This window comes from Triturus cristatus, chromosome 10 (genome assembly GCF_964204655.1).
Source record: "Triturus cristatus chromosome 10, aTriCri1.1, whole genome shotgun sequence".
Classification (NCBI taxonomy): Eukaryota; Metazoa; Chordata; class Amphibia; order Caudata; family Salamandridae; genus Triturus; species Triturus cristatus.
This window is the reverse complement of record NC_140593.1, coordinates 639,810,284-639,833,966: the sequence shown is the minus strand read 5'-3', so window position 1 is coordinate 639,833,966 and position 23,683 is coordinate 639,810,284. Positions and strand designations below refer to the sequence as shown.

Genomic DNA, 23,683 nt, shown 5'->3' with positions numbered 1-23,683 from the left:
CATTTAAAAACAAAAATGAAACATTACTGTTTCATTTTTACAAGAGTAGGCAGCGGTCAATAGGACCACTGACTGCTCTTAAGATATTATTTTGAATGCCAGTCACAAAGGCAAAGGGGTCCCCTGGGTACCCCTTTCCGTTTGCGAGTGGGTCACCACCCATCTGAAATGGGTGGTAAACTGCGAGTGTTTTGCTGAAGCAAAACAATCTTACATTGAAGTGCGAGTCGCTATTAGGAAGGGACACCTTTGGCATGCCCCTTCCTAATAGCTAGTCGTAAACCCTATTTTGCGAGTCAGTAATAGGTTCCTGACTCGCAAAATTTGGTTTGTAAATAGGGCAGACTTATACTGCAATCACAAACAGTCCGATTTCCTGTATGCAAGCGCAAAAAATGGTCGTACATCTGGCCCCAGGATCTGGAGGGCAATGGCCAGTAGTATCGGGAAACCAAGATAAGCAGGACATGGACCAGCAACACTAGGAGACCAGTACCAAGGGCACTGAAAAGACCAGAGAAAGGAGGACTAGGAAAAGTTAAAAGGCTCATGACCAGGAGGACAAGAAACATGGCTAAGAGGGCCAAGAAGAGTAGGTCCAAGGGGACTAGGGCTCGGATTACTAATTGGGACAGACCAAGGGGACTAGACAGTGGTCCAGGAGGACTGAACAAGGAGAATCATGAGCAAAAGGGAGAGGATCAATAGCTGGAGTTTCAGGGTTATCATCCAAAGCATTGCTGCCCACTCCTTCCTCAGTAACGCCAGAGACTGCTTGCCCTAATCAACCATCAAGAAAATTCTCAGTCGGCCTTTGATCGTGCAGGTCAGCACTAAGGGATAGTCAATCCGTACTGGATATGTATATTGTGTAGTTCCATGGTAACTGCAAATATCTCTTTCTCCTCACCAGTGTCATCTGGGATAAATCCTGGTAGAGATGTAATGTGCATTCTTCGAACACTAGTACCTTCCTTCTTCCCTGCACCAATATGTTTTTCTTAAGGTCCAATGATGCCAATTTTGCAATGCTGTCCCATGGGCTCACCTCAGGTTCTTTGGTAGCTGGGCCCACCCTGTGTTGGCAGACAATTGCTATCTCTGTGTGTGCGTCATTGCCCAGGATTTGGATAAAGTGGTTTATGCTGAAACGTATGATTGCTGGGCCCTTCGATATTCTCTCTTGCAATCTGTATTCTGATCTAATCTCCACATGACCTATCCTTGAGGTCCTCACTTTTTCTTTTTTAGTTCATCTATGTCCTCCCTGCTCAATCACATTAGTGGTTGGCTGTCAAGCATGTATTTTTGCGGTTGTGGCATTGTCTCTTAATTCTTGTTCACTCGGTCTCCTGTAGGTGATTTCTGATGTCATGTCCGCCATTCTATTCTGAAGGTCTGATTTTACCGTTAGGAGTTGGTTCCCCAGCATGCTCATGAGTTTTTCTTTTTCTTAAAGAGTTTTCTGCTTGCACACTTTGGCAGGGGACATGTTGGTGCCAGCTCCAGTAGCTGTAGATATTTCAGTTGGGCCTGTGTTTTTGTTTGTTTTCTCCTGCCAGCAGTTATAGAGGTCAAGCTGTGCCATTTGAGTGGTGATTTGTCTCATGGGTTCAGGAAGCTAGATATGGTGCGGTGTTTGCTTTAGCATCGATATTGCTCTGGACTCACATTGGTATCGGCACTGGCGCAGTGAAGCAGGGAATAGCACCTGAAAGGCACATGGAAGCAGCTATCTGCCTATGCCTGGGGCTCACCGGTAACGTCTGCCATTCCTCTACCATTCAGCTTCAAGTTCATTTTCTGCTGCTCAACATTATGATACTGCCTCCCACCATTCACAGGTTCTTCCCCCTCCACTGCTGTGTCCTAGCCTTTTGCGATGTCTCCTCTTGTTACATGGCCCAGTGGATGTCCTGTGATGATGGACTACCATTCATACATGTCTGTGCTACACCGCAGTGCTTCTGTTTCCGTGTGTGCAAAAATAAAAGAAATTGATGGACGGAATGCTGGACAATGCAAACATTCACCCCCAGTCACAAGGATCTGGGTTAATTCCATCATTGTTTTGCTCGCCACTCCACCCCAGTTTGGACCCAGCTATATGCAAATCCGTCTTGACCCTGTTCCTTGTTGGAACAGTCCAGCCCGAACTGCCAAGCCAGGTCCTCCCTGGACCGGAAACAAGCATCCTGGGACCATTATCAGAGCATCACCCTTCATCAGCCAGACTAGCTTGAATCCAGTGGTGTGGTGTTTCCATGTGCAGTCTGTTTGTATGCAAAGTCGTGGCTTGCATGACTACATCCCAGCTCCGCAATCCAAGATGGCCACCACTTGCTGTCGCCTCCCAAGGCTTGGGCTTTCCTCCTGCTTGATGGTGGCTCTACATGGATCTCTCCCTCAACCAGGATGCTCTCCTGACTGGCAGTTATTATTGTTGGCAAGACATAACATTAAAGTTTAATGCTTGGAAGGAATGAGTAGTGCGGCACACTAGTAGAACTAGATGCCAGGGGCGTAACATAGGCCCCCGTAGCCCTCGCAGTGCGGGGGGGGCCCTGTGCTCCAGGGGCCCCTCCACAGCCGTCAGCCAGCAACCACTTTGCACTCCACACATCCGATCCATCTCGGATACTGGGAGTTACCTAACTTACGTTACGCTCGGCGGCCGCCTCATTAATGAAATTTTGCGCGGCTGGTCATTTCGCTTGCGCATGCCACTTTGCATAATTAAAAGTGCACGTGTAAAGCTGCAGGCCATCATGCATTGTAGAACTGTAGCACTGGCTCATTTCAACTTAAACAATTGGCATAACCCGCCTGGAAAGGAAAGCCCGGAATTGAATATGCTGCCCTGCAGAGTGCAGACTGAAGTCAAGTCCCCCAGCATCTCTGCAAGAGGAACCCTGCTCCACAATTGTAAGTAAACTTATGCAATTATTACTGTTCTAGGGAATCGCGTGATGCATGGACTGGGCCCTGGGGCCATATTGATGAGTGCGCTGGTAGCGTAGACAGGGCCGGACTGGCCGTAGCGGGCACCGGGCAATCCCCCGGTGCGCCGCACGGGTGGGGGCTGGTTTTGGGCCCCTGGGGGCCGTTTTTGTTACAGGGCCGTTTTTGCAGCACAGCTTCAAAATCGGCCCTGTAACAAAATCGGCCAAAAACCGGCCCTGGCAAAGAGCTCGGCGGCACCCCCAAGCCCGGGGGGAGGGAGGGGGGCCGGTCGAGCACTTTGCCAGGGCCGGTTTTGGTTGCCAGTCCAGCCCTGAGCGTAGATGAAGGATCCCGCGTTTCTTGCACTCCCATTCAGTGGTAGAAGTGGGCGGGATCGGCAGGGCACTTGGTGTGCTTCTACTTCTCAAACTTCATAGAGTCCATTCCCATACTTTATTATTTGAAACATGCTTCCCGGAAGGCAGAAATCGCCATGGCCAATAGTTCAGGTATTACCTTCTCTTTCCTCCTTTCGTTTATTTGCTCCCCTGTGAAATGGATCTAAAAAAGAAAAACAGTTTTGCTGGAAACGGTGTCTTTTACTGACATTTTTCAATTTCTACGTGCAGCCTCGGGGTGGAGAGAAATAAAACATTCTGAATATGAAAAATAAGCAACTAACTAACGAAAGCAAGACAGAGTGGTTCCAAAGTGGCCACATTGATTTTTTCACACTTAAACACATTAGCGTCACTTTACAGTGTTTGCCAGAGAAGCACTACTTTTTTTTTCTCCTCTCTTTGAACAACATTGTTTTCCCTGGGTGGGAAAGGGCACCTTTCCTGGAGGTACTGAAATACCTGCTTGATGTGGGAATTGGAAAAAAATGTGTGCAGCGGCTGTGTGTTCACAAATGTGGTCTTTTTAAACCAGACTGCCTATGTTTTGTAAGGATATAAAAAATGGACACTGAAACGGGTCCTTTCCGGGCCCTTTAGTCATTTCCTTAACTTTTTAGGCAAAAGCACTCACTAATTTCTGAATAATGAGTGTAAAAGGAAAAAGGTAACCATGTTGTTCCTGCTTACATTTCACATGCTTGACTTAATCTTGCATTCCCTATGAGTGTTTGCTTTTTCAAGGATGTTGTTAATTTTTTTTAGGCAGCATATTGCTCTTGTCTGTTACGTCTTTTTAATTGAGTCACATCCAGGTGTTTATAGCGGGTCAGTGCAGTGCAAGTTTCTCTCAGTGGGGCAGTATGGTGTTCAGTGGGAGAGAGGATGTGGCTCTATGGTCAGAGCTACTGAATTTGGAACTGGGAAACCAGTCTTCCAGACCACTCTCCTGAGGGAGCACATTCCCATGCTAGACCTTAGAAGGCCCGCAAGACCTTAGAAGCCCTGGTGTCTTAGCACCAGCAGGTGAACCCTAGCGGTGGCAAGTGCGGGTTAACCTTCTAGGCCTGACCACCACGATCCAAGAAGTTCACCTCCAGTCTTGGAGGCAGGCCTATGAAGCAGCACACCCTAGAGTGACAGTGACTCTGTCAGTGAGGTCACTGAACCCTGGAGCAGGGTGGCTCTAGGGCAGTGCGACCGCACCTGGCACTGACTTCAGGTGGGGTCGTCGTGTTTATAAGTATAATATGGTTTTTAAAGCACTTGCTGCCCCCTTTTCTGGCCTCCAACAATAAACATGTCATGATAACTCCAGTGATTAATGTTCTTAGTAAAGAGAGATGGTGTTTTGTCTAGTGGAAGTTTTGACTCATAAAAAGGAAGCGCAGAGGGTTAATGTGCCTGCTGCTAAAACCATGTACAATGCAGATCACAAAGTGCACATAATGTAAATAGGTCAGTGGGTTACTGCTTTGTCAGAGAGACCCTATTGTTACTTGCAGTTAATAATTTGAAATCCTAACATAGAACTGTCAGCTATTAACTGTCATGTAAGAGCTGCATGCAAACTGCAAGGTATAAATTCGAGCGTTATGGTTTTTCCCCAGTCTTTGATTATCCTAATTTTGCAAAAAAGGGTTCATTTGGGACGCGGGCAGGACGACAGGTGGAAGTATAAGTATAATACAGATCTCGGACAATTTGATTCCCTGATTGGTGGACTATTTTGGACAATTAATATTTACTTTTACTGGTTCTTGCTGTATATATAAAACGTTTTTTTGATATAATTTGTCACTTTTTTCATCTGTATTTATGTTCTAAATCATGGGGAAGAGGAAATTAGTAAGCGCCGATAACAAAAAGTTAGCAAATCCTGGGGAGCGATCTCGCCAGTCCCTTTTAAATTATCTGACAGGCGCTGTGGGAGCTATAGAACGGCAAATTACAACCGTTGAAGAAGCATTCTACCCAGGGCTGGAGGGGGGCTTCTCTGGGGGTACTTCAGGGGTGGGGTAGTCCTAGTGATTTAACCAAAGCCCTTAGCAGTAACTCGGTCGCAAATGGTTGCGTGGTAAATATTTCAGATCATATATCGTGTAGTGAACATGATTATGAATCACAACCACCGACTAAGAGACCTAGGAACCTCGATATTTGCCCCTCGCTTCAGGTAACAAGTTTAAATGCCAGTAAATTTCCCCATATAAGACATAACAAAGCCCCTAAAAAGACCATGTCCCAAAAACCTGTGAATTGGGAAAAATCAATACTTAGCTCCAACACGCGCACTCAGAATGAGGTTGATAAGCTGAAAGTCAAGCTGGAAGCATTAGACTCAAATCTTAGAGAATGTATGAGCAATTTGACATCTAGACTCGGATTAATGGAAGCAACCCTAGAGAAATGTATGGACAAACTTCATGGGCAGGGTAGTGCCCCCCACCATCCGAGTGAACAGGTTGGTGAATTGGGTCATCCAAAACTTAAAACTAATATTCTTACTGTGGGTCCTCCTACCGACAAAGGACTGGGAAAAAGTAATGCACTGTCACAGCCTCCGGAATTAACGTAGGGACGCCCCCACCTATTATCCCACCAGTCAAGATTCCACCTTTGCGTAGCACCACTACTGATAATGTTTATGATAAAGTAAACAGAAGGCACACGTCACACTTGGATCTACCACCAGCGGCCACACCATTTATAGTGGTACTGGCTAACGTCCCGATATTAGAAAAAAGAAAGAAGAGTCATGGGAAGAATTAAGGAATAAATCATTAAGATGGCTTGGTATGAGGACGGGCCTTGGAATGGAGTTATTTGAGGATTTCAAGATGGTGAGGAGAATAGGTTGGGTTGGCAGAGGTAAAAAAACCTTCTTAGGGGACTGTGTTGTTTTGACTTTCAAAACCCCTTGCCTTGTCAAACTATTATTGAGCAGAGTAGGAGACCAAACTGAGCTAGGACAAGGAATCAAAGTTGTTCCCTTAGGTTACTTCTACCGACCTATTTGGAGCAACAATGTAAGGAGAAACAGGGAACCTCATACCCTGACCCATAGAAATCAGTATAATATTGAAACGTACAATCGCTTTGACACACTTAACAACTTAGAAGCAGTGGACTGACTGAGCATAGAGGGTTTAGACCAGGTGGGAATCTTGAATAGTGTAGATTCTGGCTCTAATAAGAATCTGCTTGTACCTCGAGCTAGTAATTCACTAGAGGAAATTCCAAAGAGAGAGCCACTGGAAAAAATACCGATTACCGTGGATATAGTCCCAGACACTTTGGTAGTGCAAACCCCACCCCAGCCTGCACAAACACGGCTTAAGTCCCCATTGGTGGTGGATGGGCTGGGGGGGCATAGGAACAAGGGTCCTGCCAAGAAAGATAACTGTCAGTTTCTTTTTTGGAACGTGGCAGGACTCAAGTCAAAAGTGTGTAATAATGCTTGGGCTGATTTTGTCAATAAATATGAGGCTCTCAGTTTTCAAGAAACTTGGTTAGAGGATCCTATCCACATTTGCGGGTATAAAACTTTTCAAACGCCAGCTATAAGATCGCCTCATGGTAGAGCTAAAGGCGGCCTTTGTACATATATTTCCAACTACTTGAATTTGAGGAAAATTGAATTGACTGTTTCATGTCGGTATTATCAAGTGATTAATCTGGACGTGGGTCAGGGTTCCTGTGTCGTATTGATACATTTTTACAATAATGTTCCATCGGAAATACTCGAGGGTACACTGTGAAAATTAAACAGTAAACTTCAAAATCTATTTTTGCACGCATTTAATGACGCTCTGGTTATATGGGGTGGAGATTTTAATTCCCCTATTTGTCAAAGGGAGGCTACGGGAGTTTGTGGTATGGTGTATGAAAAAGGTTCCGGTCTTACCCACTTCCCTCATACTCCCTACGGAGACCTTCTGAACTACATTTTGTTTGCTTATGATATGGGTTTTGCTAATAATCTATGTGCTCCTATGGTCCCATTCCGTCCGACATTTAATGGTAGAGGCACCTTTTCTACAATTGATTACACACTGGTCACATGTAGGCATTCATCACACATTACTGCTTTTACCACTCATGACATTGCCGTCAGTGACCACTATCCACAAAGCATAGATGTGTTATTATATAAAAAAGATCTTAATCTGAGAGGTAATTCCACTCAGTTATTGACAAACATCACCTTAACTAGACAAAATGGGTATGCCTTGAGATGGGGGAAAGTGGACCCCGAAGTTTTTGTTACAAAAATTGTCTCAAAGTGTAAGCACATGATTAATCAGTGCCTTGATGAATCGTCCTCTCACCAAGTAATTATAAAGAATTTGCTAATCATCTCTAATGAAATAAAGGATACACTATACATTAAAACAAAAAGGAATAACATACCCAGAGAGGGTTGGTTTGATTCCCAATGTACAAAAGCTCATACTAAACTTTTAAACATGCTCTAAACCCTAGGGTGAAAGATCAGGAGCTCATTAGGGAATCAAGGAGGATCTACAAGAGGGCCCTGAAGGATAGGAAGAAAAAGCTGAAAGAGAAGGCTTAGAGCGCTTTGCGGGAAGCCTCAATCAATCGAGATCCTTCTGCTTTCTGGAAGGCAGTTAATGCGCCTTCCTTGTCCGAGCATAAAAAAGCGACAATAGAAATTGCAATAAGTGAATCAGAGTGGATCTCGCATTACTCAAAGTTATAAAATAATCAAACTAGTGATGCACAGAGTATCGGGGAGAACTGGACTGACCCTGTAGCTCCCCCCTTTTTTTAAAAACTAACCCTGGATATCACTTTGAGTGAGATTAATGTCGCCATAAATGCAAGCCGTGGTGGTAAAGCCCCGGGGCCGGACGGGATCCCGGTGGACTTATTTAAATCCAACTTGGCATTATGGGGACCACTTTTAACTCAAGTTTTTATTGCATGTTGCACCAAGGGATTTTTAATGACCTGGTCCAACTCAATAATTGTGCTCATTTTTAAGAAGGGAGATAGAGCAAATCCAACAAGTTATCGCCTGATTTCTCTATTGGATTCAACCGTGAAGGTAATAGGACGAATAATATTAGAAAGACTGCAGGGGTGGGTGGAGGAGAAAGGAGTTATTAGTGATCTAAAATACGGTTTCCGCAAGGGCTGGGGGACAATTGAACAGGGGCAGAACTTACATATCCTATCAGAGAAATATACCCATGCTAGAAGGGAAAGGATGTTTTTAACCTTTGTCGATTTAACGGCCGCATTTGATTGCGTCGTTCATGATGGCAGATTTTAGAGGGACAGGGGGTAGACATTTTATTGATTTCCTTTTTAAGGCAACTTTATTCAGGGGCAAGGGCTAGGGTACGTTTTGGTCAGGATGGGGATTGTTAAAAAAATTTAGTGTGAAGAAAGGTGTTAGGCATGGTTGCGTTCTCGCTCAGTTTTTATTTATATTGTATATAAATGACCTAGAGTCTTGCCTGATTAAGGAGTGCAGAGATTTACCATTAATGGCTAACTGCCCTATTCCTGCACTCTTATATGCAGACAATGCGGTCCTTCTGGCCAGCACACCTTTCGGCCTCCAAAGGTTAGTCACTTCTTTTACTAATTTTATGTCTAACCTGGGGCTGACAATAAACTGTACAAAAACCTTTGCAATGAACTGCGGCAACGGGTCTCTTAATAAGAGTAAGAGCATTTTTATTTACAGTAAGGCTATAGAGTGCACCAAAACTTTTTCTTATTTAGAGATTTTATTTGATCAAACAGGTACTTGGACTAGGGCAGTCAGATTAAGAAGGCTTTTGTTCAGCAAATCAGTGACAGCGTTATCCAATTTTAGTCGCAAATTGGGTTAATGATCTCCAGGGGAATTACTCCATATTTATAAAGCAAAATTTGTTGCGATTGCCACTTACAGAGCGGGCATATGGGGCATCGCTAATGTAAAATTATTGCAGATGGTAGAAAACACATTCTGCAAATTTATTTTATCAGTACCCGACAGCACACCTAATTTTAACTGACATGCTGAACTTGGTCTGCCCTATCTGGAGAATGTGATTAAGATCCAGTCAATCCTTCTTTGGCATAGGGTGTGGACCACAGAGGAGACTGCTTTTAATCATCAAATTTTAAAAGATATTCTGGGGCTGAAGGGTGTAAAACATATCAGATGGCTGGATAATGTTAAAAAAAAATTAGGTTGTCTGGGACGTTAAGAATACTATAAGGACCCACATTCCATGTGTAATTTGACTAGAAACGATCTTAAGGTTATTTGTATGAGGTACCTGAGCGATATGAGATCTTTGTCTGAAATGAAGAAACCAATGGTCCAGTTACATCATCTTGCCCTGGCCTTTGAAAACATACTACCATATGTTTTACTAGTCTCCAGCGATTATGAGAGATTTCTGTTTACGCGCTTTAGATTGAACATTATTTATAGAGTGCTAGGTTTTCCTGAACGTAACGATTGGTCCAGAATCTTATGTAAACGCCCGTGTCACGACGTTTCTTCACAATCCTCCCTACATATCCTGTTTTTTAAAATTTTATCTCATTCCCAGAAAAAGATGGATTATGCCAGTGTTAAAACGACAGGGACTGAGACAATGTTGTGCGGCATTTTTGGCATTACTATATCTTGATAATGAATTTACCATTGCCTCTATTACTGCTTTTAAAAAAAAATTATTTATACAACGTAAATCAATTGTGATATAACATTATGTATATTTGTCTAAAAAGGAAAAAAAACGCCTACGGATTGTTTTAATGTGATTTAAGAATTGTGTTTTTATGGTTTACTTTGTACAGTAACCGAATAAAGTTATTTTGAATTGAATTGGGTTCATTTGAGTAGAAATCAATTCTGATTATTAAAGAGAACGCCCAACCATGGTATTACGTATTGATTTCTGAGTTTGTGTTTCTCCATACCAATCACTATTAAACTATGCTGCCTACTAGTATGGTTGTCATGTGACTCCTACACCCTGTAGTCCTTTGTCTTATATAACATTTCCTATACAGTGATTTACACACATATGAATGATTGTCTCTGTGTAATATGTATGATGAAAGTGCTCTGACACCCTACACTGGTATTAGTGGTGCTGTACATTTTCTGATACTTTGTTATTTTGACATATTGACACATGCTAACATTCTCTGCAAAGGTTTTTCCTTATTAGAACCAGTGGAACATACAACTGCAGCAGTGAGAAAGGAGATCAGTCAACCTTTGCAAAGGGCCGTCCACTTCACAGGAGGACAAGTCACATTTTTTAGTAACCCTTGATCCGTTTGAGCTATAAACAATTTATTAGTTAAATCGACAGATTATGCAGCAGATGATGTATTATGTGGCAAATATGACAGAGCCATAATTATGTGCAAAACATTTGCAAACTATGATATTTTGCCATTCATGGTTGAACTGCTTTTGTGGAAAAAAGGAGGAGAAGTGCTGATGACAAAAACTCCATGGCTGAGAGAGAAGTGGCACGTGATTCCACTTTTAAGGATATTTGGGACATTCTGTGATTGGAAACATATCCCACTTTGTGAATGTATTTTAATGTCAATAACTCATATTAAACCTTAAATAAACATGTGTATCTATTGGTTAAATTAAATACCATAATAAGCTGTAACCGGTTAGTGAAATGGGAAACAAATACTAAAAATTGGGATATTTTGCTCTCTCTGCCACACCTCTGACTCCGCCCACTGACCCAATCTAAGAATTACTCCCGCCCTCTGATTCTCCGTCCACAGTTCCCCTACTTTTCCCCCCCACTTCGACCGCTGCTTCCATTGTATTTCCTGTTACGGGAGGGGCCGCTATCTCGTTGTTGTAAAATGGAGTGCGTGGGGATCTGCTAATTTCTGGAATGGTACAAGCTCATTAACATGGCGGCAGGGGCCACGCAGACGAGAGAACCCCTCATAAGCTCAGGCACAACTAGACAGAGACACATTTCGGTGGGGGGGCTACCATCAATTTTGGGGGAGGAGGGCTAATTCTTCCACTGATAGCCAGAGTGGAGATGCAGGGGCTCTAAGAAGGGGTGAAAGAACAACAACGCCTTGTGAGCAAGTAAATGGTCTTTTAAAGAATTGTGAAGTACTCGGGTGAGGCTGTGTGTGTGCCCGGGAAGCCATCTCAACCCGGGCTGACACACACGACGGGAGGGTGTGGGGGTGAGATTTGAAGCCCTTTCAGCCCAATGGGGGTTGCATGACTGGGCTCAGGTGCATGTTTTCATCGTGAGTAGAGGTCAATGCAGGAGAGGGAGTTTTAGGAAGATGAAAGTGCAGGGTGGAGCTGCGGTTGAGTGGTGGGTGGTGCCATTGGGGGCTATGGTGACTGAGGCAGATGGGTAGCAGCAATATTTATATGTAGAGGACACTCATCTGATACCGCTGTAACTGGGAGGTCAGTCACACTGTGAGACATAAGCACTGCCCATGAGGTGGTACATTGTTTTAGTCCTTGTGGAGGTGGGCTGTGTAGAAGGGAGGTGGAATCCTACAAAGTGTTTGTAGCACAAATTGTGGAAACATGTTTTGCACTTTAATTTCCAGCCCCTGTGATGCCTTTCTTCACCTTCACCCCACCCTTCCTTCTCCCAGTCCCACTGGCAACCATTAACCTATTCAGAGTCGTCACTAGCTCGGGCAGGAAGCACACTGGGTGCATTCATTTGCGGCACACTCCACACTCCATTCCATCAATTTTAGGCCTTGCTACAGAGAGTCCTTGCTGATAGCTAAGGTTCACGTCACCGATAAACAAAAATCCACAGAGTGGGCTTTGGGTCAGCTGCCTCCAGCCACTGAATTGTTTGGGTCGGCCCCCTTCAGCATTGCTTACTTAAAGAGTATTTCCAATTTGTATAAAGCCATATGTGTATTGCTCTGCTTTACATTTTGGAGTGATGATTGGAAAATAGTCTATCTCCACCCTCTCATATGTACAGTTAATATAACTTCTTATAACCATGTTTTCTCTCTGTATTCGATGACTTTGCACCTCAAAATGGTACCACCCTCCTGCTGACGTTGTGCCTAGAGTGATTTGCACCTAAATGTTTTTTTGCCCCAAAACAATTTTTTGTCTTAATTTCATTTTTCCACCCGAAAGTGTCTCATCAGACCCGGCTCTTTTTTCATCCAAATCTGATTTTGCAACTAAATTCAATTTTGTTGAAATGTGTTTTTGCTCCTAAAAGGGATCTGTACTCCTAAATGTGTTTCCACACGCCTGCTAAATTTGCACTCTGTGTATTTTTGCACCCATAAGATTTAGATCTAAAAGGTGATAGTGCACCCTGCATCATTTACACAGAGAGTGAATTTACTCATAAATGTGATGCTGCACATTTGTGTTTAAAACGTTTTGCAAACCTATGCTATTGTTGCACCAATGGTGCTTTTTCAAGTGAATGAGCTGCCATCCTATCACGTTCATGCACACCGATTACCCTCATATGACACCTTTCTACAGCAGTTTCTGTCTTTTTTGAGTGATTTTGCAACTTCATATTACACTATTGCCACACTATTATGAAAACCAGATTGTGCGACCCAAAAACTGGGACATTTCACAAGAATAGAGGAAGGACTACACATTTAAAACAATAAAGTGGCAAAGAATGACAGATCTCATCCCCATAGACACACACAGAAGAGGCACTATGAAAGTAAATAAAATGTAATTTTTAAAACCAGCAGCATACCTGTTAATTAAATTGCTTACTCATAACAGATGCTTACTAGCCATGCTTTGGTACACCTACAAAAGAGCCTCACACTGTTTTCAGTTTACTTTCTCAAAAAACTTTTACCGCAATCTGCCTGGACAACTGTCGAAAAACTGGGACCGTCCGGGCAAATCCGGGACGCCTGGTCACCCTAGAGTCACACTACTCCTGTTTATGTTGTACCAAATGTGATTTTGCACCTCATTGAATGGGCATAACATAGGCCCCTCATCTCCTGCGGTGAGGGGAAGCCCCCAAGCTCCAGAGGGCCCCCTCAGCACAGCACCCAGAGTTCCTGATTGAGTCGGAGGGGTCCCTCCACGAACCTTGCAGGGGGGCCCCCTCAAGTTTCGTTACGCCACTGCCTGCAGACTGCTGTCAACAAACTACAACTGTGATTCGAACCCACTGAATGACGAGTTGAGAAGAGGTGTTACGGGCAGCACGGTTATGACTGTGGAGGTAGTGAACATAGTGCCTGAGCAGGGGCTTATCCACAGCGTGCAGCTGGAGGGAGTGTTGATGTGCACTTTTAATATGCAGCTAGAGTTGATGCATGGTTTCAGCAGGGGTCTGTGAGGTGTGAGGATAGGTTGAATATGTGGTCTGCAGTCTTCTCAGCACTTCCTGGGAGTATTGTGAACATGCATTTTATTTCACACAATCTTTAATCTTCTCAGTGTGGGTAGGGTGGGCAGGGACTGCATTACTTAAGGGATGACAAGCTCAGTAAATTTAGAGTGTGTTCCTCTTCTCACAAATCTGCGTCCATCCCTCTAGGTGAGCTAGTACAGTTTAACTAGAATAAGGTGTGTGAACAATACACTATGTCCCAGTTCAGTGGCCACCACACTACTGGCGCAAGGGCAGCTTGAGCACTTGGGAACAAACAGCACCAGAGGGGAGATTATTAAAAGAGGATATGTTAGATCAACAGCAGTCTTCATTAATTTATTTTTCCAGAATTCTGCAGGCAGGAGAACTGGTTTGGGATTACTTCCTTTTTCAAGTGCCTTTCTCTATAGTTGCGGATGCAGCCTTTTTATGGGGTAATGAAGCGCAAAGAGGTATGAACTTTCTTCACTTAGCTGTCCACAGAGACAGTGATCAGGAAAGAGTCAAAAAGATGTTTTTACCTACAAGACCCTTCTCAAGCTGAACAACAGAGACTGCAGCCCCCTTCACCCCCACCATCCACCAAGTGGCAGTGCCACAGGAACTAACTGATCAGATTTCTATGGGAAACATTTGAAAAGATTATAAAATGCACTCCGTAGAATTATTTGAGGATTTTCTATCAAGTAAATGGTTTATAATTAATTCCATTCAGTTCAGTGCAAAGCCTGTGGGGGCATGTACAGTGACCCAGATGTTATATTCTTTAAATACCATATATACACTTGCCTCACTTTTTTTCTCTGCTTGTCTTAATTTAGCAGATTGTCTGCTTTCCATTTCTCCATTTCCTTTTTATCTCTCTAAGTCTTTTCTTCCTTTGTTTCTTTATCTCACATTCTTTATTCCTTGAGCTTTGTATTCCGCCCCTTGGGTTTCTCTGCCTCTTCTGTATCCTACTGTTGCAATCGACTTCCTTGTTAATTTTTCTCTTCCATTCAAATCACTCTGCACAATTTCCCTTTATTTTCCTTTCACATATCAGCATTCTTGAAATACATGTGGGCAGTGTAAACAGCATGCATCTCATCTATGTTGTGAGACATGCATTTATTTTTCTCTGCTGCCTCAGTCCCTATGGGCATTGTCATATTGGGCGTGTAGACATGTGTAATTCAGACAAAACTACAGGTAGAAGCTTGGTACATCCATACAAACACTTATTGATACTCACTTGACAGACACTAATACACAATCATCATTTCTAATGCTATAGTTTCTGAAGCATTTCATAGTCTAAAGCTAGCAGGTGTTGTACAGCTGGTTGAAGATAACATTAAACATAGTAGAGAAAACAAATACACCAACAAGTGAAATGCTCAAAAACATAGATAATTGCCATGATGCACCAATATACACGCTTCCACCTCTACTCATACTAACTTTTTATGACTGATTTGTGCTATCTTTAGTCATATACTCTCCTCTTCACCACTGTGTGTGATCCTAGGCAAGTCACTTTATCTCCCTGACTCTCAGTTAACATAATATCTAAAGTACAAGTTCCTAGACATAGAGTATCACAGACATGAGGAACTATATTTGACATGGTGATGTATTAACTTTACTTTTCCTGCAGAAGTGAGCTGAGTCGGACTCCAGTAGCAGGTTCTGAAACTTTTTCATAGTATACTATGTGTCTGTGCCTGTGTGACAATAGACAGGAATGAGATGCCCTCCTGATCAGTACGAAGATACATTGTCAGAATAGCGTATGCTCTTTGTGCTGGGAAAGATGGAGTTGCTGCTGGTCTGTACTGAAAGTGGCAAATAACTCATTTTATAGATCACAACCTCTCTTCTCTTTAAAACCCTGTCCCTGAAAACTCACATTACTGGGCTGAAAGTTCAAAAAGTACAATGAATCTAATTTTGCCTGTGAGTTGTTTACACAACATTCGTTTTTCAAACACAAGAGAGTCACAAAGTCAATTCACTGCTATTTGCCATAGGCAAATATATATTTATTTCATAGCTTTTCATGTTTTGGTAAGCAGTGGCATTTATATATTCATATGTCAGAATGCATGTAGGCAGAAGATTTCAGACTCTCTTGATGTGTACATCTTCATTTAACGATACTTGCTAGTCAGGACATGCTTCACAGTGGAGAGGAATTTGTCCACTGAGCGATGGTTGGCGCATGTTAACTGCTGAGGCATGAACATGGCCATAGTAGTTAGGATATGATGAGCCAGAATCTGAAAGACAACATGAAGTAACATTACCACATACTTGCTTAACATAATAGCTAGATCAGAATTCTTTTCCCAAATTATAACATGTGTGTCTCCATAGAGACCATCTTCAATAGCCAGAGGCAAACTGATGTACTTGAAAATTTGGCAACATCACATGCCTGCCAGAATACCACTAAATTCCCTCACAGGTCCAGCTGGCTCTATTAATGAGCAGGAATAGTACAAACATATTACATGGTGCTCATGGGATTACACATAATAAACATATAAAAACACAAATTACAGTGTATACAAACGAACACAATGGCAGAGGAATAATAAGCAAAATGTCTACTAAATCGCAAGATCAATAAGGCAGTGACTGCATCCTCTTTAGTTGCCAAAGGGATGGTCAAAACAGCATTTCAACCTTCTCACTCAAAAGGTCATCATCAGGACACAAGACCAATATTTTGAAAACAACATCAGAAAATTGATGATGAGTACTTAATTACATCAAAGAATCCAATGATTCAACCGAGGATAGAGCCTTGCCAAAAAGTTAGGGCTCAACAATTTCATAGATCAGATCAGGAAAAAACGTTTTTTGTAATGTGACGATATCTAAACGGACTGCGTCCGAAGTCGCACATTAGACAAGTCAGAGTGATTCACAATGGAAATTCACTGACATTGGAAAGATTTTCTTCGATAGTTCCCGGTACTCTCTGTCCACACCATATTATATTTTTGTACTATTCGTGATCCTTTTTATGTTCTGTAATAAGTTATTCTAATAACATGAAGTTGTTTTCAAGAAAGTTTTTTCTGTGGGTACCTTTATTTCTACTTTTGTATGTGGCTAAACTTAATTATTTTATGCAAAAATTCTTCTCTGAACCACTGTAGCTACAATATTATCTATTGCTCCAAGTTTTGAGGAGTAGGGCTGCCCCTGTTGTAGGCAATCACTCTATTAATGAGGCACTGCAAGCTCACCTACTAACATTTGATATAACTTTGTGTTTATTCTAAATTTCGAATATTAGAACAGCTAGGAAAACATTCAAATCAATAAAATCAAAGTTGAATAAATATTACCCATCACTTCCGATAAGAAATAAAATAAAGGTGGTCGTTTTTGGTTAACCTGAGATGAAGATAAGGCGTATGACTTACATCGAAATTGCCTGGATCCACCATGAGTTCATGGGCGTGCTTGTCACTGAGCTTGCTCATACTGCCTTCAATGTCATCAATGTGGGCGACGGCGTTGGTCAAAGCACTCATCACCTTCTTACCATGACCATGTAAATATGCAGAGTTTTCTTTCAGGTCCTTTCCAGCAAAGTAAGTTTGAGTTTGAGGATCGCAAACAAAAGCCCTATGAAAAAATAATTGAACAAAAACAGCAAATCAGAAAAGGGAACTGACAGTAGATCTTGAGGGGAAGATTGTCTTGTTCATTTTAGTCATAGGAATGGAATAATTTCCTAAATTGCCCCTATTTGACAAAAGCTGTGTTTTGTCATAAAATATTGTGAATTATATAGAATCAAATGGAGGGAGAAATTTACTCTTATTCAAAAAAGAAAAGATGATCACTTTCTTTAATGATGTCATACACTGGCATCTAATTAAAAAGGCTCAAATTAGGTGTTTGTGGCCTTGAGCAGACATATTCAATGTAACACATCAATCTAATGCACAAGTTCAATTGGTCAAGGAGTTCTAAATCCGAATTGCATGAACCGTGGGGTCCTAAGCGAATTGTTTTATTTCCATGTTTTGCATTTTACATACAAGCCTAAGTATGAAGGTCGTCAAAGGAAGTAAAATGTAAACACTGAAGTACTTTTTCATTTGCCTATACACATGGCATTGCATAAGAGTATTTTCCTATGCAGTTAACTCTGTACTATTTGTTTGTTTTCTGGAAGGCGAAAAATAAAGTTGTCAAAAAAAAGAAAACATTTGCCTATGTCTCCAGAAGGATAGCCGAGTTAGTTTATTTGCAAGCAAACATCTGAAAACATCAGCTTATATTGTAAGGTATCTATGTCTACATGAGTAGGTCTGCCTTGGTCAAGCCCATTTAATTAAATATTATATACAATATGCACACTAATAGGGGCTCTGAACCACCCCTTTTCATTCAGTGTTCTGATCAACTGTCATTTCCATTTTGCTTCCACACCCCATGGCCTACAACTTGGGGAAATAGGGCAGCCAACTTCTGCCACTCGCCATCTTCTCTGTAAGAGAGGGTATTGTGCTTACGCAGGAGTTGTTTGGAGTGGAACTTCATCAAAGAAGTTGGCAACGAGGCATCATGGAAGAGCTGCCTTGCCCCATGTTAAACTTTGTCTGCACTACATTTTTTTAGTGGATGGGCAGATGTAATGCAGCCTGGGTGCAGAACATGCAAAGTGCACATGACGGTGTGGCTGGCCTGAGAGTGCCAGTCAAAGCGTCTTTGCGCACCTTGGAGTTGGCAAACCACTCCTCTCCAGCCTAGCTTTGGCAGTCCGCCCCTCCCCGATTCGCACCAGGAAAGCAACACTAAAATGATAATAACGCTAGTTATTATGAATTTAGCTTTCTTTAACTACTGCTTAAACAGCAGTGGGGCAACGCTCCTCCGCCTTAGCAGAGGAGCGACCACTGGCAGTTCTACATATGAAAGAGCAAAGGCTGCAGTTTATTGGCTACTTTCTCTAACAAGCGAGCCTTCATACTTTGCATTGTGCTAGCGGCTCTAACACACTTGAGCTTTCATACCTCCCTCCAGGCAATGGATTGGAGAACAACAGGCACTCCTTAATGGGTTGGAATTAGTTTGTCTGCCTCATTAAATCTCAACTCGATTTCCATTTCAGATGCGATTGTGCTGAGCAGTGCCCAAACCATTCACACCACCTTTCCTGGACACATTTGGGGTACCCGAGTGAACTCTGCTGCCTTTTGCACTACCTTTCTGGAACGGAAGAGAGATTACCGGAAGGTGGAAGGTATTTAAATATCCTCACCTCTCCCATTTAACTGTTAGGCAGTATGGGTGGAACCCCTGCACTGGCCTGAGATTTTGAGGTGGCTGAATTTGCAAAACTTTCGGCCAGACCCTATGCGGCCTGCTTGAGTCTGTAGGTGGTTTCCCTCAGGGGATGTACCACTAGAATCCTAACTTGAAGTCCCCTGCCAAAATGGGCCAGGGGCATCATTTTCTGAGAGAGTTGTTTTTTGTATGGGCTTTGTTTTTTTTTCCTTGGTGCATGGGAATGTTGATTAGACTGAGAAACAGTTATCACTCACTGCACTGGATAGCTTTCTTTCCCGTGCAATGTTCCTTCCCCGTTATTGATAGGCTTTCATACCTGTGCAGCGTCCGTTCCCAGTTAATTCCATAATGTATGAACTTTGGGGCTTATTATTGAGACCCCTATGGGGATTGTTTACAACAGAATGACGGAGGGTGGCATTAAGCGAAAATTGCTAATACCACGCTCCGCCATTCTGAAAAAGCAGGTTATGGGCTGTATTTGCAAAGATATGGCACACCACTGCATTTTCCCTAGCGTTGGTGCTACATGAAGCTGCCTGGTGCCAACCCAGGCATCCTTGTACCATACTGCAAGGGTGCCTGCATTGGGGGAAGGATTGTTTAGGTGTCCCGTCCTGCACATAAATAATCACAAATGGCAATTTCTATCTCCTATGTGTTCTGAATTGTGTTTTGCTCTATACGGCGATTGGAAATCAATGTAGCTAAGACCAAGTTCATGACTTTTAATCAGCACAGAACATTTAGAGGAGGCATACTCTTGGACAGGTTGCCATTAGAACAAGTCATTGCTTTCACTTACTTGGGAGTCATCCTGCAAAAAAACATGAGATGGAGTCGTAAAATTGATACCGCCACATTGAAACATCGGCAACTATCAGGTGCCTTACATATTGAGTTCAGTGCCTCCTTGACTAAACCAGTTAACCCGGTGCTACAGATTTACAACACAAAAGTAGTGAGCTCGGTACTCTATGCGGCAGAACTCTGGGGTCTCAAGAATCTCAGTCAGTTATCGCAGAAAATAGGTTTCTACGAAAGATCACTAGTCTACCTCAAAGCACACCGCTGCTACCAATGTTGTATGACTTAGGTAGGAAAGAATTAGCAGATCTAACTAGGTTATAGCCCATCTTGTACTGTGCAGAATGTGCTGGACACCGGAACTGTCAACATTTGCTGATGGCCTAAGGGACATAATTAAGGCAGACCATTTCCACAAAATTAGATGGTTACGTGAGGTAAGAGCTTCCCTACTCAGCATCGGTTTGCCCAATCTGTGGGAGAACCCATCGAGTACCCAGTTTCCTTAAAAAAAAATCATAAAGGAAAGATACTGGGAATTGATGACTCAAAATACACTCAGAAAAAGTGATAGTTCAACGCTGACGGGGGGCTTTTTAGCAGTTAAACCCCACCCCCTTCCCTCCTATTCTCTCAATTCATGTACTTTCCTAACGTGTACACCCTTCCATCCCTTTTGCAAATGCTTCCTTCAAAGTTAAGGTGTCGGAAAGCTGTGTAGCCTCACAGCTATCACTTTGAATCGAAGCATAGCAGCATCACGCCTTCCAATCTGGTTTCAGTCAGGGCCACACACTGAAATGGCTCTTCTGCAAAGTGTGGATGATTCTCTCTGCATCCTTCATTCAGGTTAACCCTGCCTAATTGTTCTATTCGACCTACCTGCTGATTTCTTTCTTTTATACAGTCACCCACCATGCTCTGATGAAAAGCCTGAGGAAATGATAGTGCAGTCCTAAAGGAGTTTGGTTCCTATTTATCTAACCGATTGCAAATAGTTAAATGATGAAACTGTTTCTAGCAAGACTGCCCTTAAGCAACTGGTTCCACAGGGCTGGATCCTATCTCCAATCTTGTTTAAGAATACATTTCAAAGAACTGGAACAGGCTTTGAGTAACTCTGCAAATTTCTATCCCCACTATGTGGATAATATCCAGATCTACCTGAAGATTTCTTGCCTGAATGATATCTTTCTACTCTCCAACACCCTCTACAGGATTTAAAAGTGGATAGACTACCAATGCCTAATTCTCAATGCAACAAAAACTGAATTTCTTCTAATCTATACCAAAAAAATAGAACTTCCCTGCCCAGGAAAATTGCTTATTTATTCCCTTCTCTCTACAGAACTGTAAACTGGCCATTGTGGATAATTCTAAATCAATAGAATGTATCCCTGACAGTCACCTTTATTTTGAGAAGCAAATGCCATTCATGGCCAAGAGTGCCCACCACCAATATGGTGAAACATCAGCAAAATCATCCCTCAGCAGGACCTGAACACGAGCCCATTTGCTGGTATTCTCCATATTTGACTGAAGGAACTCTTTTTTCCGGTCTCAAAGCCCACCTTGCACCTCTGAGGCAGTCCTTTACACAGCTGCCAGCTTTGTGACAGGTCACAAAAAATGTGCCCACGTTTCTCCTATTCTTCGCACTATACAATGACTTTCCATTGAAGCAAAACCCAGAAAGTCCTCCTTTCCCTCCTATTTGGCTGGAAAGGTGGAAATCTCTGGCACTCATCGAGAAATACTGAAGCATTCCTGCAGGAACCTCCAACATTAAAGTAAGAATGCTTATGAAACAATCGTTCTCTGGTACTAGAACAATACTCCTTCTCACCAGCTCTTCAAACAACCCCAAGTCTTGCCACATTTAAAAATTCTCCTATTTCAGATACAGTTTGCTTGAAATTATGATCATTTGTCCGCATCCAGGTGCAATCTGCCTGACCTTTCTCTCCTAATTCGAATTGCATGACTAGTGGTTTTCTTTGTTGCGTATCTGTTCCTTTTTTTGTTGCCTGTATCCATATTCGTTTGTTTGCTGGTAAACCACTCTAAATGCTTTTGGCCAAGTTTGTGCTATATATAATCGCAAAAATGAGTAAATAAGTAATAAACACAGGCGGGACTTCTTGGCTTTGCCAGTGCTTGTTCACAGATAATTGTGGTCGTCAGGCGAGCACTTGAGCAGTATGAGTTTGCCAGCTATCACAAGGTAGTGGAAAACTGGGCCATTTAGGAAACGCTAATTACCATCAACTTCAGGTTGATGGTAATTTGCGCATTCTTTGAAAAATGCACCAAAGTGCATTCTTCAAAGTGACATGTGGCGCACACACATGCCCTTAGGGCATGTGTGTGCGCCCCATGTGCACACTTACCTTTTTGGAGGGGTGCATCAGGTAGCCTTGGGCCCCCTGGCACCTTCGGAATTGCATTTGCAATTTGCGATTACCAATTTGGTAATCGCAATTTTCGTATGCATTGCCATACATTTCTATGGGCCTATGAATGGAGTAACATTACCTAATAGCGATTCAATAGGTAATGTTATCGCAATTTAATTTGCGATTCCAACCTGCATAAGGTTTTTTTTAAATTCCCAAAAAGCGATTCCTTAAAAATTGCTATTCAGGAATCGCAAATCCAGATGTTGAAGCAAGTGGCAGTTAGTTTCTATTACAGCACTTTGAAACAAAACATTCACTGCAACAATAAGCAATTGCAACGCAAATATCGAAAGAGGGAACTCCTCACAATACCTATGTAAGGCTTCTGCACCATACACCTCCTCGTGCCCCTTCACATGTTCCCAGACGGCTTTCACATTGGCCTTGTCCTGCGATGAGAGAACCATGTTTGCAGTAGTCAGTGGAGAGCAGCGCACAGCTGGTTTTCTCGGCCCCTAGCTGCAGTTTATATACTGTCTAACGCAGGGCTGGACTTAGCTCGGTCACGTGAGATACCCGGTGCTCAGCTGTCGATTGGATCGCGCACTACCACTGGGCGTGTCCTACTCTCTCTCTCTCCCTCGCTCTCTTTATTGAACTTGAGTTATGATACGTTTACCACAGAGCATTAATCTGTTTCCATTTATTTTGACACCTTTTTTTAAAAACATATTTGTTAATGCCCTCGTTTTTCAGTATCCTGCTGTCACTGGTATACACTTTTCAAGCGAACATATATGAGGCGCTCAACACAGTCTTACCTACGACCCCTCTTAACAGAAGAAAGTACAATAAAGCGGGTCCCTTTGCAGATATTAAAGTTCAAGAATGTCATTTGGCACATTATTGTGGCTCATTCGAGATAGCTTATGTGTTGGCGAAATAAATGCATTTGCGCTCCCTACAATGCATGTTCTAGTCCCATATAAATGTAAAACAAAGTCAAATTGTCATCTGTCTGAGGTTCGTTTCACTGCTTTGGAAAATAGCATTTTTATCTCTTACTTACACATATGGGTCCGGTTTGTTGTGGGACAGGAAGTGAAGAATTTGCCGCACCCAATAGATACCGACTCTGCGAGGTGCGGCATTTACCAGGTGGTGTAGATAATAACTCTTGGGAGCTTACTTGCAAGCCCCGTGCGCTGCCGGTACATCACTTTTTCCCATATTAAAAGTGACACACTGGTGGCGAAAGGGGCTTGTAAATGAAAGTCTAGAAATTCAGGGATGCACTGTATGCATAAAAATATGACACATCCCTGCATGTCCCTGAGTGCTGTGGCGTTAAAAATTGAGTTGTGCCAGTGCAGTCACCCTTGTGCCATGTTGCTAGGGTGTCTGCGCTGCAGTGGCAAATGTTGATGTGCAGTAAAGGACA

General features: G+C 42.7%; 1 protein-coding gene across 1 annotated transcript; it reads right to left on the bottom strand.

Moving 5' to 3' along the window:
* Window positions 1–15,730: 15,730 nt before the first annotated feature.
* On the bottom strand, window positions 15,731–22,781 carry LOC146789835 (hemoglobin subunit alpha-2). Its single transcript, XM_085632192.1, has 3 exons — window positions 22,615–22,781; window positions 17,158–17,362; window positions 15,731–15,999 (listed from the first exon to the last, which is right to left on the bottom strand). Exons 1-3 carry the CDS (start codon window positions 22,707–22,709, stop codon window positions 15,871–15,873), a joined length of 429 nt encoding a protein of 142 aa, XP_085488318.1. The 5' UTR covers window positions 22,710–22,781; the 3' UTR covers window positions 15,731–15,870.
* Between the last annotated feature and the right edge of the window lie 902 nt (window positions 22,782–23,683).